The sequence below is a fragment of the Alligator mississippiensis genome, chromosome 1, assembly GCF_030867095.1.
Source record: "Alligator mississippiensis isolate rAllMis1 chromosome 1, rAllMis1, whole genome shotgun sequence".
Lineage (NCBI taxonomy): Eukaryota > Metazoa > Chordata > Crocodylia > Alligatoridae > Alligator > Alligator mississippiensis.
This window is the reverse complement of record NC_081824.1, coordinates 103,280,601-103,297,966: the sequence shown is the minus strand read 5'-3', so window position 1 is coordinate 103,297,966 and position 17,366 is coordinate 103,280,601. Positions and strand designations below refer to the sequence as shown.

The following is a 17,366-nucleotide window of genomic DNA, read 5'->3' as shown; positions in this document are numbered from 1 at the left end:
GCTTCCTCCTCCTGTTCCCTTGTTGGTAAGAGATGTTTAGGAATCTGTTTAGTTACCATTCGAGGAAATGTATACCAGATGCACAAAAGCACGTCAGGGACATATGAGATGGAAGGACTGTCATCACACCTTTTCCGGTCACATTTCCACTTGGTCTCACAGTTTATGCCTTTGGCTTTTTACTGCTGCAGTGTGTTGTAGTGTCAAACTCCTAAGTTCAATATTAGTGTGGTATTCCTTCTGTGATAGTTTTCATTTGCAATATGTACTTAATGTAAAAAAAACAAAACCTTTTACACTGACAGACTCTTTAAAACCCACTTTGCCCTCTTCTGAATGTGCTAAGTAAAAGTGCTGAATTGTAGTATACAAGCATACAGATAAGAAGCTCTGGTGTTCTTTTTAAGCAACATGTAGAAGAGTGTTCTTTAAAGTGCTACTGAACTACCTTTTTCTGCATAAGTATTTATTGGGCCGGGGTAAATAAAGAACACTTTGCTGCATATATTCCTTTCCAGCATTTAGTAGCAGTAGTAATAGTATTTTATTTACATCTTCCTCCAAAACAGTACAATAAATTGAACAATAACATTATATATAACTAAAATAACAGCATTTACATGAATTAGAACTTTTACTAAAAGTATGCAGTAAGATTGTCCATTCTACGAGTTTGCACAAAATTAAAACAGAACATAGTAGGTGACAGAAAAAGTAAAACCAAGTAGTGAACAATGAAACAAAATGGGAAAATTCTGTATGATTTTTGGCCCTTAGTCTTTGTGCAAGTAATGCAAATATGCCTAAGGTCTCTTAGGTATGAGAGAGGCTCTGAAGTATTGGATTGCTTTTTCTTTATTAGCCCAGTATTTCATAGTTAATGGAGAGGTCCATTTCCCTCTTATTTCTTAAAAAAAACCAAACAAGACCATAAGTAATGATTTAAGTCATCTAGCTCATTCTTCTACAGGAGCAGATTTAGTTTGCATATGGGGTCCTACACCACCTGCCTGTGACAACTGCCAATCTCAGTTGAGTAATGGCCTTTCTTTGTAGTTTTGCACCACAAACAGGTACGTCTCTAGGCCAATTTTCCAGTATTTGAGACTACCAGCAATGTTTTCGGGACTTGAATTCAAAAGTGAGGATAGAGGGGCAGGAGACAAGATATACATGTTGTGGAAGCACTCTTACCACATCAAGGCCCTTTTCCTAGTCTGTCATGATCCACATTTTTTGTCCTGAAGAAATAAGGTGTATACCACAACTGAATTGTTCGGCAGTTTTCAAGAGGGAGGTGTTTTGAATTTGTTGGGGAGTTTTTCTTGAGTAGATATTTGTCAGTGTTGTTGGTGAAGCTGTTGAGGTCCAGAAATAAGAGAAAAGCAAGATTTGTGAACTGAGATAGTATCTTCTATTGGGCAAAGTTGTTGAAAAATGTCAGACAAGCTTTTGGGCATCGGGGCCCTTCATCAGGTCTGGGAAAGAAACAGTTACAGTCCAAATGAAATAAAAGAACAATTGCTTTAGCTTAACCTTAATTTGTTACTGAATTTAACCACTGGAAAGAAAAACAGAACAGCAGAGAAATTAGTAGCCGGATAGGTGACAGATAAGTTATACTGAACCATAAATCCGGTGGCTTTAAGTCCATCATTTTTGGTGTCTCATAAAGGTATGTGTTCCTGTTCCACAGCCTGTCTTCTGAAGGTGTTGTGCAAATATCTTCACAGCATTGGGTTTTTTTTTATCAGTGTACACTTGCCCAGAGGCTTTAAAGTTTACTTGTAGAAAGATGCCTAGAAACTATGTTGTGATAAGTGGGCTACTAATTCGTAGATATTTTAAATTTGCTGTGTGCTGAAATACAATCTGTAACTGCTGGATTTTCCATCGGAGGTTAAAAGTTAGGAAAAATAAGTTGATCAGCTACCAGTAAAAAAATGCACTAGATTAGCTCTCAGGCTTTTGATTTTTTTGTTCGTGTGGGAAAAAAAAAGCCCTGCGATATTCAAATTGCCCCTCTGACTCTTGGCTGTGTTCCTCACAGGATATAGTGGCAGAGTAATTCACTTCCCTTGTCTGAGTTTTCCAGGTCTGATGTTTTCAGGCTAGAACATGTAGATGCTGGGTGTTGGCTAAATACATCTTTGTCAGCCACCACTATCCTATATCCTTCTTTATCCAGGCGTATTTCTAACAGAGGCTGGGTTGTATTTGTAAATCTTCAGAATGGGACAACCAAGATCCAGTCACAAACCAATAGCTATGGTATAACTATGCCCAGTTGGGGAAATCATTTGATAAGATCTTCTGAGCAGACTGAACGTGTCCTAGGAGGGCGCTATTTTGGTTTCTAACTATTGTATAAATATATTTTTTGCTCTTGCCTGGTCATCACTTGTGATTACATGAAATAGTAAAACAACCTGGATGTTTTTGTGCGGGAGATTTTATTTTTTAAATGAGTAACAATTCTTATTTTCCTTCATCTCTTTCCCCCCTCCTTTTTGAAGTAGACCCACATATGGAAAATGATGTATTATCACAAATCCTTCTGAGCCTGTGGGGACTAGATTCAAATGCATTTAAATGAGGTAGCTTTATTATAAGCTTAGGTATATTTCATTTGGCAACCAAGTGTCTTTTCAGTTCAAGCTGGGGAGCAAAACCAGGGCCGTGTTGGTCATCCTTTTGCTTTCATGTGTGACGGGCTAGCTGGCAGTGACCTAGCCCAGAGGTTTTGAAAGGGCAAAAGATGATTGGAGGACTTGGGATTCCCTTTCCTCACCAATCAGGCCCCAGAGATTTACCCCTCATGTCCCCTGGGGTCACCTGGAGGGGGATAAAAGGGGCAGCACGGCTGACTCGGAGAGAGACCAGTGAGGGACTATGAGGAAGGAGCTTCAAGGAGCTGGCAAGAGCTGAGCCAGCGGGGTGGAAGCAGTTGCCCCAGAAGAGCCTGAAGGAGCAGGACCTGCAGGCAGCAGTTGGACCCCCAGCAGCATGGCATGTGGCTGGCAGGAGAGGCTTCCTGCTGGGCTCCAGGATCCCCTACGAGAGGCTGTGGCCAGCAGGAGGATCTGAGCAGTGACCCGAGAGGTTCCCAGCTCAGCTTCCAGCTCCTCCGATCGGAGACCAGGCAGCTTGATGTGAGGCCAGGGCTCCAGGAAGGTCAAGACCCCTAGCAGCTAGAAGTAGCACTAGTGTTGGTGGCTGTGTGGCAGTGTTCCTGCCTATTGTGTGGGAGATCTGAGTTCAAATCCTAGCTTTGGTGACTTGGGGTGAGTGAGCTAACAAAGAGAAAATTCTTTTCCAGTAGAAAGGAGCCTTTCCACCTTTCTCTGCCTCCATGTATCTAGGCCCTATATTTCTTTGTATTTTGTGCCTTTTTATATTTCCCCAACCAGTATTGTTTGCTCTGCTGTTTGTGTTTTGTATTTTGTTAACCCTGTCTTTTGCCAATGATTGTAAGTGTCTAACCTTTGTTGAATCCTGCCCCTTGGGGCATTGTGGTGTCTGCTATACCCCCTGATTATGCCTATGTCCCCAGTATTGTTCCCTCATTAAAAAGTATATGGTTAAGTCCCCCGTGGTGGTCTGGCTCTGCTCTATAGGGGGAGGAGAGTCCCTACACCTCCTACAGCGCTTGTGCATCTGCTTTGATCCCTTCAATTGGAGAGGGAGTACCGCCCGGGTTACACATGTATGACTTACAATTAATCTAGTGTCCAGCTGGATGGCAGTGAAGGCCCCTTTGCCTTGTACTAGGCACTGGATGTGCTCTCTGTGTGCAGAACACCCCTTCCTTTGGAGGAGCTGCATGTGGTAGAAGATGGAGGAGTAGCAGCAGCCTGAGGAGACTCTGGTTGTGGGCTGACACCTTGCTGTGCCTTTACCTTCCCACCTCCATGCCCTGGGGTCTGCCCTACCCTGCAGCCCACTAGCTCCCTCCTCCCACATCCCAGATCAGAGCTGTGCGGAATGAAAAAAGGGTGGGGGTGAGGCCACCCTCGGCCCTGGGGCCTCCCGGGCAAGCTCCTCCTGGCCCTGGCAAAGCTCATGATGCATCTGTCCAGGAAGGAGGCTCTGGCTAGGAAGACCCCCAAGGATTGCAGGGCCACTTTCCTGTCCCTTGTCTCTGGGCAGAGTTTCACTAGGGGGTGTCCACTGCCTCCTTGGGCTTGTTGGAGGGTGAGTGGGCACTGTCCAGTGTGCTCTGCTCCATGTCCCCCTCTGATGCCCTTGTGATACACCTATGACCCGCACTCTCCTCCCTGGTATGTTTTCTGCTTGTCCCAAGGAATCAGTGATATGCCCCTACTGGCCCCCATCCCCAAGGGGTCTTACAGTTTTGCTTGGTGGGTCGAGGCCCACGTTTCCCAAAGGCCTGCGGGGGCCAGCCTGCGAGGCTTGTTTTGTCTGCCAGCAGCTGGGTGAATGCTGTGGGGCAGGCTCTGGGTGCCCGGGAGGACGAGGAGATGGAGGAGGAGGCGAGCAGGGAAGGGAGTGAAGGTGGAGTCCACAGACCTCTCAGAGAGAGTGCGTGCGTGCGTGTGTGTGTGTGTGCGCGCCCACGCAGCCCACAGGCTCCTTGACGTGGGTTTGTGTGTGCGTGATTTTGTGTGTGGCGTCCACAGGCTCCTAGACGTGTGTTGTGCGTGGGTGTGTAGTCCACAGGCTCCGGCTCCTCAGTGTGTGTGTGTGGAGATGTGAGCGTGTAGTCCACAAGCTGCTCGGTGTGTGCGTGTGTCCACCACAGGCTCCCAGACGTACGCGCACGGCGGGCGGGCGCGGATCCGCGGCGCCGTCGAGGCGGGCCTGGCCGGGAGGAGGGGGCCGGCGCCGCCCCGTCCCAGTCCCCGCCCCGCCCCGCCCCGCCGCAGGAGGAGGAGGCGGCCGCAGGCTGCAAGTTTTGTCTCCGCGGCGCCTGGAGGAGGCGGCCGGAGCCCGTGCCCTGCGTTGCGCTGTCCTGCCATGGCCGCGGCCCCGGCGGGGCGGCAGCAGCAGCAGCGCGGACGCCGGGCGAGGGCGGCGGCCCAGTAGCCCCAGCAGCGGCGGCGCCATGTGGGGCCGGTGCCTGGGCGACGGCGGCCTGCGCAGCTACACGGCCGGTGAGCGAGGCGGAGCCGGGGATGCGGGCGGCTGGGCGGGGGACCGGGCCGCACGCAAGCCCGGTGGCCTTGTCCCCAGCAGTGCAGGGGTGTCTCGGGTGTGGGCAGGCCCCGTTTACATTGCGCTTGTCCGGGAGGGGCTGGATTGGACCCTAGAGGGCTTTGGGGGGCCCTGGCAGGCCGGCGCCCCTCTCTGTGACTCCTGGCGCTGAGCAGGGCCGCTAGGGCTCCAGGAGGATGATCCGCCCTCCGGCCGGTCTTGGCCCAGCTCTGCGCTGCCAGGACGCACCCGGCCCTTGAGCTGTTTTATTTAAATGGTGGAGCCCCACAGGGAAGCGAGGCTGGAGGGGATCTCCAGAGGTCATCGGGGCCAGCCCCCTGCCAGAGCAGGATCCACAGAGCCAAACCCATCATCTGAGCTCTCTGCTGGATTACTGTCAGCCCTGACAATACAGACCAGCACCCTCTCCTGCCACAGGTAGACCAGGGGAGCTGACGTCCTGCCTTGAGGAAACGTCGTCAGCATACGCTCAAGAGAGCCCTGGGAGAGGGTCGTGCTCCCCACTAAAAACCCCACGGTCTCCGGACCAGTCTGACCGTGGGGTAAAAGTCCTCCCTGATGCCCAAAATGTAGGTGCTCCGTCCGGTTCCTTTTGGAATTGCAGCATTAGGGTGAAACCCGGTCTCTCATTGAATGGCCCCTGCAATCACTGGGCGTATTTAATGGGAGGATTGTTTGGCTTTAAGCTGACACGATCTTGCTTGCGGATGCAAGAACAGCTAAGATGTTTCTAGCAGCTGCCTGAACCTACACAAATAGTCCAGTGTGTTGCTCACTGTAATGTGAAAGAAGACACTGTTGTTTCTCTAATAGTAGCGAGTTATTAATTTCTCTGAACTATGTACAACATGAATGTGCATTGTCCAGCGTATTTCTGGGAGCAGAGTTTTTCTTTTATCTTCCTAGTTATCCGTTCTTTTTATATGAAAAGTTGTCTCTGTGGGTCAGCTATGATAAGGGGAGGGGCTGTGTTTGTGGATGTGGCTTTTTAAGTACTGAGCATGCAGATATTAGTGAAGTCATTGGGAATTTGGCACCTTTGAAATCTTGGCTGTAATTTAAAATCACATCCTACAAACAATAGACTTGTGACATTATGTAGTGTGTGCCTGTTGGTATATTTGTTGTCTTAAGGCCTAATTCAAAGCTGATTTAAGTCAATGGGAGTCTGTCTAGTTACTTCAGTCAGCTTTGGATCCACTCACGCTTTGCCAGCCGTTTGGTTTCAGGTCAGTTGAGTGGTCTACAGCAGTGCTTCTCAAAGTGGTGGTCTGCAGACCAGTGCCGGTCCGTGAGCCACCGGTCGCTGGTCCGCAGCGAGCTGCCAGGAAAGAAAGAAATGTATTTTCAGAAGCATAACACTGATATGTCATAGCGCTACAGTTTGTACAGTCCAACACTCCAGGTGACATCACATCATGCAAGGTGAGGAAACAGAAAGAAACAGCCAGTCGCGCATTTGTGTAGCGCTATTACACACAGTTGCTGCCACCGGCTGAACCGGGGACGGGTCCCTGGCCCACTGGAAAAAAAATTGCTGGTCCGCCACATCAGATAGTTTGAGAAGCACTGGTCTCCAGTATTTCTGTATTAAATTGATCATTATTTATCCAGTAGTGCATTAATGGATGACTGTGTTCCATACTTTTGTTCAGCAAGTCATCTTGAATTTCATGCTATATAGCATGTCAAGGAAATCTTCCGCTGCAGCACGTTAAAAGATTGAGCTTTAATTTGGGATTAGCTAGAAGTATGGCTAATTAGGCGATGAAGGTAAAATAAAACCTTTAGGATATGATCCCTGCAGTAGAATTTCCAAGATGGTGACGAAGAAAGTTTTGGTTGTTATGAGAGGCTAAAGTATCTGAGTGTTTTGATACCTAATATAGAATGCCAGAGATAGGAGGGTCTTAGGTGTACTGACCTTCTGATAAAAAGATGATGAATGCCAAGGTCAATTGCTGTTCCTGCATCAGATTTCTTTAATGATGCAGAGAACAAAATTGAGGCTTCCTTGGTAGTGGAAGGAAATCTGTTGTCAAAGAATAATCTGCCATTGACAAACAATTTGAGGCAATTATTTTCAGTGCTGGAGACCTCTGTCCTATAATAATGTTTATATATTTACCTTGTGCCAAATAATTGGTAAAGATTGCAATACTTTTGTCTCAGGCTACTGCCTTAGAGTAACAGTTGTTGATTATACCATTATTGACTGGCTAGTATTGCATTTTGACTTGTTGACACACAATAGGGCTTCTTTTCAGACCTAGTTTATTGTGAAAGCATAATAGGTCATTAAAAGCATATTTTATATCTATTTTATATTCCACTTTGGATTTCAGTATAGTGTATTAATGACTAGTAACCTACCTCTTTAAACCTTATAAAACTAGGTACGCAGTGAGAACCTGCAAACTAGCCTGTGAGTACCTTATACTTTGTGAAATAAGTTAATTTCAGTTGTTTCAAAACATAATAGGCTACATCACTTTGAAAGTCTTAATTGTAGCCTGTGGAGGTGCACTCAGGACAAATTTGGTCTGTGTGTGTAAAATGGTTAACTAAAACATAAATTAAAAAATGAAAGGCAGTGTAATGAGTACATTGGTGTGGGACATAATGTAAGCATCTGCGATGTTTTGGAAACATCTGAAAGTTTAGCTATGTTTTGAAGTCTTTGCTCTTTCTGCTTTAATTTCCAAAACTGTGTTCATTTTGCAGATTAGTACAATTGCATGTTCTGAAATGAAATAGATATTATTTTGTGCACAGATCAGTAAGAAATTTAGGTTCATCTATATTCTTGGATGAAATGGCAAATGCTTATCCCATTGCAGATTTTACTTCTGAGCTAAAACGAATCTAAACCCTTTTAGCCATTGTTTGAAAATCTAATTATACTTTAAAAAATATGTATATTCATTTTGAAGTCTCTCTGTAAATATTAAACTATGGGCATGAAAAGACTGTGCAAATTGGGCTAATAATTATTACCTTTATACAGGTATAGGCTAAGATAGAAGAATCCAGACTGATGCTTATTAGAATCGTGCTTAGTCAGAGCACTCCAGTAGCCAGCGATTCTAACAAGTAGTTGCAAAGTAAAGTCAAACATAAAAGGCCCGTGTGGGGTCCCAGCAAGAAACTCTAGCTCTGGTACTTCATTACACAGATAAGTTATAAGATTACAATAATCTTGTTGTAATAAAAAAGCAAAATATAATGAAATTGCGTGTAGGTGGGTAGCATGAACTAAACAGATTTGATTCTAATGGCCAGTGGGGGGAAAAAAGCTGGTACTCATAGATTATGGTTAAGATGCTGGTTCTATAAAGCAAGATGCTTATGAGCGGCAGATGCTGTGACCTAGTGAAACACTTGGAGGTGGTTTCAACAGGAATTCCCCCACTTCTGGACTTGCTCTTTTTAGACTGCTGTCTGAACTATATAGGCCAGGGGCCCGCAGGCTGAATTTGGCCCACGTAGGTCTGTTATAAATCAGTGATGCTCCATGTTTTTTGTACCAGGACCCATTTGTAAACGTCGATGGCCAGTCCTGACCTAGTGCCCCTCACTCCTGACTTGCTGCCCCCAGGCCCCAATCCCCAGTGTGTAGGGCAGAGGGTGGGTGTGGGGGGCATGGAGGGTCGCAAGCAGCCCCTCACAGGCTATACCTCTGCTAGCCTGCAAGGGAAAAGCCAGTGTTTCCCACATTTTTCTCCTTTAAAGGAGAATCCATTTTTAAAGTTTGTTGATCCTTTTTTGAAGTTTGTTCACAACCCTTTCATATATTCTTGCAGCCCACAGGTTGAAAAACACTGTTCTAAACCATGTTTTAAGAATGACCGACCAATTTCCTTTCTCTGCACAGTACAGTCTCTGCTTATCTATTCGCTGGCCAGCTGATGGTCTCTTGCCCCACTTCTCACTGCAGCCTCTGCTTACAGAGCATCCCTGTGGCAACATCTGGGTCACAGGGGGTGGCCTGTTCTTATGAAAAGGTTGCTGACCCCTGGGTAGACAATTCATGGCTTGAAATATATTAAAGCATTTTCTTCATTCATTGCATACCCATCAGACAGTCGTTCACCTCAACTGCGTTCCGTATGGTATACATGAGTATAGGGAGAAAATTGTACTGATCATTTATGTTATCTATTACTTAAAAAAACAAACAAAACTACCATTTGTGGTCAAACTACATTTCGCCAAACAAAATTGCCAATACCCAGGTATTCTCAAACTTTTTGGGTTCAGGGGGTTACATAGAAATTGAGGAAGACTTGGCTAATGTGACCAATAAAAGTGGGAGTAAAATCATATATGAGAAGTTTTCTACGTACTGTGGTTTATGATATGTTGGGAATGTGATTTTTTTCATAACTCAACTGCCTAAGTCTTCTTTCTTAAACCTTTGTCCTAAGCTATCATGTAAAAGAGTTGATGATGTCATAATTAAACAATTAGCTACTGTGATAAAGTCGTAGCTCATTGTGAGCCTTATGGATTTGAAAAAGTTATGAAATAGATGTTCATACACCTATCTAGCAGTTCAAATGAAACTTAGCTGCTTAATTTGGTGAAGAGAGAAAAGTACTTGGAAAAAAATCCTATTGTGCCCCGGGGGGGGGGGGGGAGGGCTGTTGGGGGGGAAGTTTGGGGTGGCACAAAAATACAGCGGTTTCATTGCTGTAATAAGTTTTATTGATCAGTAGTTGGAGATCAGCTAGTGGAAGATGTGATGGGTCTGGCAAGAAGGCTCATTTATCTTTGGAAGCTGGGTAGTAAATGGTGAGTTAATGTTACTCCAGACAGACTGGACACAGCATTATAGGTTTATACTGGTACACAGAATAGCAGCAGGCCATTGTACAGAATTAATGATTACTTGATCTTAATTCAATATTCTACTTACAGGAACAGGCACTAGAATACCCACCCATGCGCATGCACCCCCCCTCCCCCCTTCCTCTTACTTTCTAAATAATGAATGAGTAAACTGTGATTCTGGTTTTGAATGGCAGTTCAGTAAGTCTCTTCACAAAACATAACTATTTCAAACTGGTTTAAATGTAAAGTTTTATGGATTAATGGGAATTTATGCTGTAAACAATTTAATGTTAACAGGTCACAATAAAAAGACTGGTGGAACTGCAAAATAAACATTTTAATGAGCATATTGTACCTTTGAGGGCATTAACAAGGGTTTTCCTTCTGTATGTGACAGTGTGAGGAGCAGGTAGATGTGCTGCCACTGTTGGAAGAAGTCTTTGTTGGTAGATATGTTACTGTACAACAAGGTGACACTCATTTTCTCCAGTATGAGCTACTTTCTGCCTTCCATGTTCTTTAGAAGCCTTGCAACCTGCCTGAGATTTAACACTGGAAAAATTAAGCCACATGTTAATTCTTGTAGTGTCCCTCTTTGCTATAGTTGATGGTCTGCCCTCATAAAGTGTCCATAAAGTGACGCAAACATACTGGGTGTTAAAAATTTACACTAAAAACTGTTACATTTATTTATGTTTTTTGCAGTTTTGGGAAATAACCCCCCAAAACATGCAATATTGTGACAGTAGTGCGTGCACCATGCTGAGTATCTTTTAAAGAAAGTCACACCACTGAATTGGTGGAGGTCACCAGCAGCGAGGTCACTAAGGTGGAGGTCAGTGGAGCGAGAGTTTGTTGAAGTGCTTCTACCATCTGTTGCCTCTTCTGCAGGTGCAGAAATAATATTTTCTTCATTTGGACTGGTTCATTCAAAGCTGAAAAATGGATTAGGAGTTGAAAAAGCAGGAAAACTTGTTTTTCTTTCCCAGTCTAGGAATAAAAAGGGGGAGGAGGATGAGATTTTTTGTGTTCTAAAAACTTGAAAGGGGGTAAACATTTTCAGAACAGTCCAGGTGAAAAAATGACTGTTTTATTTTAAAGAGAATTAGGCAAAAATAACTTAAGCTCAAGTGACTTTCACCTAGGCATTTTAGAAATTTTTCCCCAGGGTGACCTGAAGTAATTGGTTTAATTCACTAACCACAGTTCACGCTTCTAATACTATAACAGTTAATTTTAATAAATTAGTCGTAAATATGCACCATGTTTTGATTAAAAAATCTGCATCCAAAATACGAAAGTTTTAATAAATTTGATGTGCTTGTTTTTGTGTGTTGAATTAAATTCAAGTTGCCATCTTAATGCAGCTTGACACAAATACGAGCAAAAAGTTAATCATCTAGTGAATAAGAAATACATATTTAATCATGTAGGATTTGTAAAAAATCCAGATACGTTAAGCTATGCACACATAAGTGTGTGTGTGTGTGTGTGTGTATGTATGTACATACACACACGTATGTATAGTGTACTTAGGAAACATATCAAATGTACTGTAAAAACTGTATTTAGTTGTAAATCAACATATTTGAATTGTTATATCAATCAATGAAAATACACCTTTCTTTAAAAAATAAAAAAATTCAGTGGGATAAAAATCAGTTATTTAAATTGGGCCTTTGGCTTGATGATTTTAAATAATTTATTTACATTGACTTGATTTAAATCAGCCTGCTGCGCGAAGCTTCGGTCACTGATTCGATTTGGTGGAGATTTGGCCTGATTCAGAGTCCGAATCTCCGAATCCAAATCGAATCAGAAGACCCTTTAATTTCTCCAAATCAAATTGGAATCCTCCAGATCAGTTTGGAGAGATTCGATGATTCATAGATTTCATAGACATTAGGGCTGGAAGGGACCTCGGAAGATCATCGAGTTCAGCCCCCTTCCCAAAGGGTAGGAAGTCAGCTGGGGTCATAGGATCCCAGCAAGATAAGCATCCAGTTTCATCTTGAAGGTGTTCAATGAAGGCGCTTGAACCACCTCCGGTGGCAGGCTGTTTCAGACCTTGGGGGCTCAGACAGTAAAGAAATTCTTCCTTATGTCCAGCCTGAAACGATCTTGAAGTAGTTTGTGACCATTTGACCTCGTCATCCCTTGGGGCGCTCTGGTGAACAAATGTTTCCCCCGATACTGGTGGTCACCCCTGATAAACTTGTAGGTGGCCATCAGATCACCCCTGAGCCTGCGCTTTTCCAGGCTAAAGAGCCCCAGGGCTCTCAGCCTGTCGATTCGAACATAGACACAGCTTTAAATGTTTTTTTTTTACATACATTGAGGTACCAGGTGGCTCGTGAACGCTGAGATGGTGGGGCAGATGGAGCATCCCACAGGGACGGTCCCCAGTGTGCTCGGTGGTGGGCCCAGAATTGGATCAGAAGTGCGTCTGGCCCACGTCCGAGGACACTGCGGGGTGTGCGGGGGACCCCCCCCCCAGCTCACTGACTGGTGCCTCCTGGGTCTGGGGGGGCACCCAGGGTCCCCCCACAGCCAGTTGCCTGGCAGGGGTCCACCACTGAAAACGCGGGGGGCTTCCCCGTGCTCTATCTACCCCACCATCTCAGCATTCATGAGCCATGCCTGGTACCTCGAGGCATGTAGAAAAAACATTTAAAGTTGTGTCTATGGCTGAATTGCTGATTCTTCGAATCAGCATCGAATCTTCAGATTTGGATTTGGCCGAATTGAATCAGGACAGTGATCCGAATCGACGAATCGAATCGCTGTCTCTCGAATCGGGCCAAATCCAAATCGAATACGGTCCGTTTCGCACATCCCTACTATTCAGTAGCAGATTGTAGAGAGCTAAAAAAAGATGAAGCATTTGATTACAGTAATCTCTTTCTCTTCAAATGTCTGCATATGTCACTCTAATCACAAATTCTTGTACATCTCCAACCAACAAACCAGAGCAAGAGCTCTGTAGCTTTATTGACAGAGGTTCTTAAATTTCCAAATTAAAATAATTTATAATGCATGGAAGCTTTTAATAGGCTTCTGCATAAGTCTAATGTGCTGTTTGGTACCTTTTGATATAATTCCTGTTATGAACACTGTAACAAAAAATGGTTTGTTGTTATTGAAACAAACATAACTTTCATTTTGTCAGAGGAACTTTAATGTGCAGTGTTCAAGAAGGAAACATATCTGTGTCACACTGGAATGGTATCTGAGACTCTCTCTCTCTATATATTTATTAATTTTTTTGGTCTGCTTTGGCATTATGGTCTCTCCAGATGGTGTGGAAAGCTGTGTTCCCCCCCCCCCCCAGTATGTTTCAGAGTATCAGGCTTCTTTTCAGAACTCTTTAAAAAAAAAGAGATGGCAGCTTCCTTAATGTCTACACTGCAGCAAAACTATCCATATGTGCTGGCAATCCCTAACTTTTAGAGGCCAGTTTTATAGTTGGGAATTAACATATGAGAGCTTTATACAGAATTCTGTGACTAATACTGATCAAAAGATGGAAGCTTCTGTGAGTAATATTGCAGCATCAGGTGACGCACCTGGTTTCTTCCTAGAGGGATGTGGGCAGTGGTGTCCCTCGAGGCTCTGTCCTTGAACCAGTACTGTTTAATATCTTCATCAGTGATTTGGATGGAAGTGTTGAAAGCATCTTGTCTAAATTTGCAGACAACATTAAACTATGGGGTACAGTTAACACACTAGAGGGCAAGGAGCGAATTCAGGCAGATTTGGACAGACTGGGGAAGGGGGGCGGATCAGAATAGGATGCAATTTAACAAGGATAAATGCAAGGTGCTCCTCCTGGGGCGAGAATCTCCAACACACCTATAGACTGGGAAGTACCATTCTGAGTACCACAACAGTGGAAAGAGATCTTGGAGTCCTGGTTGACGCAAAAATGAACACGAGCCACCAGTATGACGAGGTAATAAGCAAAGCTAACCGCACTCTTTCTTGCATCAGCAGGTGCATCACGAGCAGGTCTAGGGAAGAGATAATTCCCCTCTATGTAGCTTTGGTGAGGCTGCAGATGAAGTATTGCGTCCAGTTTTGGGCGCCGCACTTCAAGAGGGATGTGGATAACCTTGAGAGGGTCCAGAGGAGTGTTACTCGTATGGTTGAGGGCCTGCAGGTAAGACCGTATGAAGACAGACTGAGGGACCTGAATCTCTTCAGCCTCTGCAAGAGAATGCTGAGAGGTGATTTTGTGGCTGTCTACAAACTCACTGGGGGGCCAGCAGGGAATAGGGGGCACTCTGTTTACCAGGGCACCGCTTGGGGTTACCAGAAATAATGGCCACAAACTGAAGGAGAATAGATTTAGATTAGACATAAGGAAGAAATTCTTTACGGTTAGGGTAGACAAAATACGGCGTGGGCTTCCAAGGGAGGTGTTTTTTTCCCCTACCTTGGAGGTGTTCAAGAAGAGATTGAATAGGCATCTGGCTGGGGTTACTTGACTCCAGCGCTCTTTCCAGCCTGGAGCAAGGGGTCGAACCCAATGATCTGCCAGGTTCCTTCCGACCCCAGAAATCTATGAAATCTATGATAGTAACCTAACTAAAGACTAGGAAGTCAAGTGGAAAAAGTGTTAGAAGGCATGGTATTAAATATGTATTATTTTATCTAACAGAAATGATATAGAAAACACTTGTAATCTTGTAATTATAGGTTTCTTATATTCATGGAGTGCTCCTAGTGATGTGAGCGAAGCAAGGACTTCCATGTCATCATAATTAAAGCCTGTTGAAATGTTTCCTGTATGAAAATCAATTAGATGGCTGTGAAGAGTACTACCTCTTTGTAGATTGTGGAGTGTTTTGGGTTGGATGCAATGAGAAAGATATGAAGTCAAATTAAGAAGGAAGCGGAAGCCTTAATGCATTGTCTAGTTCTTCATGAGGGCTTCTAGTGTGCCATTAAGCAGTGAATTTTGAGGAGAGTTGATTCATTACAGGAGCTCTGTCTCAGTGTTTGAAAATAATGTGTTGGCACATTCATTTAATACGACTGAAAAGCCAGGTCAAGATGTAGTTTTAATGTGAACGAACTTGAGAGAGGTGTAGTTAACCATATTAGTTTGAAGTCAGGCAGAAGGCAGGGTAAGTTCTCTCTGAACCACTTAGTCTCTAAGGTACATTTGAAATTGTTAGCTGTCCATATTGTAGTCTTGTTTTCCCCTGTACTTATTTATGTTAGCTTGTAGCTTACAGAGCTAAGTAGTCTTATTAAGTGAATATGATTGAAAGACATGGTTCTTTGCCCACCAAGTTGTGCCCAAAAATGCCACTTTGACATTAGATTCTAATCTAATACCCAGTTTTTGAGTGTTTTGGTTCTTGAATTGCAATTAAGGTCTTGGGAATATCAGGTTTCTAACCATAAGGGGAGTAGAACAATTTGGCAGAAGGGGAAGTGGAGGCAAGCAAACAGTTTGCCTGAGACAGCAGAGTACTGAATCCAGGAAATTCCTTCCAGTCCTGCTTTCTTCACACATGTACCCCATATTCCTTTTGAAATTCTCTGTGCTGGCTTCCTAGACTTGCATAAATGTTGTGGAAAGGATTCAGTACTAATTGCGCAGGAGTTGAGGATGAAGAAAACTGGTGCTTTGTTAAAACTCATGAGTGAAATACTGGCTCCATTTTAGATGATAGGAGCAGGGATAATAACTCTTGACTTTTTAGTCAGGCCAAGATATCGCCTTTGCACTCAAAAACACCCAGGTGTTGCATCTCACATGTTGCTAGAGCTCGAGCTCCTGTGAAAGGCACTGGAACTTCCTCCCTAGTCAGTCTAGTGGGCCTGGGATTACTCAAATACCGTTTGTTTCTTTCTTAATATAATAATAGAGCTGGTTGAAAAATGCTGGAATTTTTTCATGAAGAATTTCTATTGATTTTGTTTTTTTGAAATATAGTTGACCCAAATTTAATGCACATCTCTCTACTTTGTTTTGACCTGGCTGTTCTTTACAGTCAAGGGTATTGATCTGTGTTACAAAGAGAAAAGGTGGTAGTGTTTTTTATTATGTTTTTCCAGATTTAGCAGAACAGCCTTTGTGCTTTATGCATGCTTCCCACTCTAAGTAACAAGGTCTGTTGACTGCCTCACTGGAAGATGTGAGTTGTGAGCTCCATCCTGTACATATAGGAGGCAGAGATTAGCTCTTGAAGGAGACAGAAGTATAGTTTTAGGCCAAAGGAGGTTTTGGAGCGAAACCCTTGCAATAGCTAAGAAAGAAGATATTTAGGCAGTGGCACAAGGCTGTGATGGTGTCTTGACTTAACAGTGAAATGAAACCCTAGGAAAGACACTAATACGGAGTCTTTGGAGTTATTTGCTAGAGGATTCGGCTTTTAATATACAATATGCCACTTACATTTCAGAAATTCAGACAGCTTATAGCTTTTGTTTTGTACTGTATATATATATTTCTTTGTTAATAGTATGAAAAGAGATAATAAAGGAAGCTAAATGATAGGCTCCCCAGCTGCAATAATCTGATGGAACAGAGTAGAAGAGAAGAACATTATTGCTGTGTTTCAGTGGGGTGAAGAGTGCAGCGAGTATGAAGAGCAGGAGGTGAGCCAGCATGGCAGCATGAGGTAATACATTCAGGCTTGGCACACAGGACTCGTAATTAGAAACATCTGTAGTTCAGGCTTCAAAATTTTGCTTTTTGCTGACAAGGTTGTATTTGGAAGAAAAATCCATATACATTTTACCAGTGATTGAACTGAAATCCTGGCTCTACTGGTGTCCATGACAGAATTCCTACTGACTTCAATGGGAGCCAGGATTTCACGCCTAATAGGTAGATGTTTAAATAGTTGCATTTGACTAACCTTTATGTATTTTACTGACCTGATGTTGCATAAAGGTGCCTTAAAGGTCTGTACTGGGTTTATGCTTGGTAAAGATCAAAATTAATCCAGTATATTTTATATTTCCCTTTTTTACCCAGGGGCTTTTATCTTTTCTCGCTTCTCTGATAGCTTAATTTTTTTAACTTGTGAAAGTTTTACAAGTAGATGTCATTTAATGTGTGTGAATTTGAATTTTCAGAGCCTTAATTATTTCTACAGAGGTATGTACATATAATTATGTTTTAATCAATAAGGTTTAATAATTGCATTAAATGGTTCTAGAGAAGACTACATAAAACAAGAGAGTTAAGACTTAAGTAGATTACTTATGTCACCAGATCTTAAAAGAAATTATAACATGAATGTATACTTCTTTAGGTTTATATTATTAAATGCAATCACTCTAAAATGCTGTCCTCAGGTTGTTATGATTTAAAGCTGTAAGGCAGATAATTAATTTAG

The 17,366-nt window shown here is 43.4% G+C and overlaps 1 protein-coding gene across 2 annotated transcripts in view; it reads left to right on the top strand.

Moving 5' to 3' along the window:
- The first annotated feature begins 4,892 nt into the window (after positions 1-4,892).
- CEP85L (centrosomal protein 85 like) overlaps positions 4,893-17,366 on the top strand; it is a 200,968-nt gene continuing 188,494 nt past the window's right edge. The window contains exon 1 of one of the 2 annotated variants that reach the window (XM_019479562.2): positions 4,893-5,114. In XM_019479562.2, coding sequence (XP_019335107.2) covers positions 5,066-5,114 — 49 coding nt within the window. In that variant the 5' untranslated portion in view covers positions 4,893-5,065. The remainder of the gene's footprint in view (positions 5,115-17,366) is intronic. The other variant, XM_014597387.3, reaches the window with a different exon arrangement.